Source organism: Monopterus albus, unplaced genomic scaffold, assembly GCF_001952655.1.
Source record: "Monopterus albus unplaced genomic scaffold, M_albus_1.0 scaffold648.1, whole genome shotgun sequence".
Taxonomy (NCBI): domain Eukaryota; kingdom Metazoa; phylum Chordata; class Actinopteri; order Synbranchiformes; family Synbranchidae; genus Monopterus; species Monopterus albus.
The window spans coordinates 7,841-9,962 of NW_018128528.1; the positions used below are offsets into that span (position 1 = coordinate 7,841).

The 2,122-nt window shown below is 38.0% G+C and overlaps 1 protein-coding gene across 1 annotated transcript; it reads left to right on the forward strand.

Annotated features, from left to right (window-relative positions):
* Positions 1–276: 276 nt before the first annotated feature.
* LOC109953381 (olfactory receptor 6K3-like) lies at positions 277–1,200 on the forward strand (the record flags this gene model as incomplete). Its single annotated transcript, XM_020588854.1, has 1 exon — positions 277–1,200. A coding segment is annotated over exon 1 (924 nt), but the record flags the coding sequence as incomplete, so codon positions are not given.
* Positions 1,201–2,122: the final 922 nt, after the last annotated feature.

A 2,122-nucleotide genomic window follows, 5' to 3' on the forward strand; every position in this document is an offset into this window, starting at 1 on the left:
TGTGATGTTGGGTTGTGCAATTAGTACATGTGACACTTTTTCCAACTGTGCATAGCTTTAACACATCTTTATGAATTACATGAAATGTGCCAGTTATATTGAAGTTAGATAAATATGTACATTGATAGAGGTTTATCTTGTAAATATTGAAAAAGATATTTAACTAATAACATTTTAGACTACAGTCATTCTCTCTGCTGTTGTATTCAACCTTTAACTCTTCTCCCTCCATTGCTCTGACTCGTCCTTTTGCAGCTGTGCTGCTGTTGTGCAAACATGAAGAGCAACATCAGCCTGACTCCCTCCTATTTCCAGTTCACTGTGTTTGCAGACTATGGGCCCCTCAGATATCTTTTCTTCAGCCTCTCTCTGTTGATCTACATGACTATAATCTCTGCTAATCTTGTCATTGTTCTGTCAGTCTGCCTGGAGACCTCTCTGCATCAGCCCATGTATGTTTTCATCTGCTCTCTGTGTTTAAACTCTCTGTACGGCTCGACCGGCTTCTTCCCCAGGTTCCTGATGGACCTTCTGTCCGACACTCATTTCATCTCACGTCCGCTTTGTTTCATTGAGATGTATGTTATTCAGACTTACAAAATTCATGAGGTATCTGTCCTCACTGTTATGGCCTATGACAGGTTTGTTGCCATTTGCCAGCCTTTACACTATCACGGTAAAATGACATTTAGGACAGTGCTGCTGCTTTTGTTCCTTGCTGTGCTGTACACTATGTGTCTTTTAGGCTACTTTTTCTATCAGGCCATCACTTTGCCTTTGTGTGGAAACAAACTGCACAAGATCTTTTGCACCAGCTGGTCTATAGTTAAGCTCTCATGTGAGGACACAAGTGTGATCAGTGTAGCAGGTCAGTTTGTTGCTGTGATATCGATCTTCATCCCTCTGTTTTTTGTCCTGTATACGTACCTGTGCATTATACTTGTCTGCCGGAGAAGTTCATCTGAATTCAGAGGAAAGGCTTTACAGACCTTCTTGCCCCACATAGTGACCTTTGTGAACTTTTGCATCTCGATTTTCTCTGAGATTTCACTGAGTCTTTATAATATTGAGGGAGTCAAGCCATTTGTAATTGTTTTTTTATCTCTGGAGTTTCTGATCATTCCTCCCATCATGAACCCTCTAATTTATGGCCTGAACCTGCCTCAGATCAGAACAGTGATTTTTGGATTTTTAAGGATAAGAAAAAAAATGTTCATTCTAGATAAGTCAAAAACCACACAACCACAGAAATAAGATAAATGAAGCTTTAATTCTATTATTCACATTGTGTTCTTCAAGAATGAGTGTAATTCATCTGTGCAATTTGTGTATAGAAAATAGATGCTGCCTTGAAATAATAGATCCCCCTGCATTACATTAATTATTATTAAGAATTGTTCAGTCTTTATATGCCTGGTCCAACTCACAGCTCATGGGACTCATATGTCATTTATAATTTGCAGTCAAACTCGAATTCCACTGAATATGATCTTCTGTCTCTCCATGTGTCACCCTGTGGTCAGTACAAACAATAAATCAGGTTATATGCTGCTTTTTTGTCTGAATAACAACAGTAGAAGTTGTGGATTAATGGGTATTTTCATCTTGAACAAACTTGGTTTTGCATTTGGGTTATTGGGCATCTTAAATGTCTATTGAGATGATAAAGATACTTCTTGTGTTCAAAACCTTATAGTCATTTTTGATGTTACTTTTGCTTCAAGTTCAATTTAGATATTTTTGTATTAACATTTAAACAAAATCGGCATTTTCAAACCAACATCAAATGCCCTTAGAGAAACACTTAAAACAGAATGTAGGCTGGTGTTACTTGTTTTGGTGGATTCTCTCTTTGTTTTCCAGCTTTGGTTTACAGTGTATTCACTGTATGTTTCAGTGTCAACTCTCTTGACAGCTTGGCTTCCAGCAGTGGCTGTTTTTACCAAACAAGACAGGGCCTCAGGACTCAGTAATCACACAGACCATTTAAAACCATTAAGACTGTGCATTAGTGGCAAATATTATAACACAAATGTTCAATTTATTATTCTACCAGCAACAAAAGTCTGTTCATTTTTACCTCCAGCTGTTAAAAGTGCTTTTCTGCCTGGGGTGCCATGCA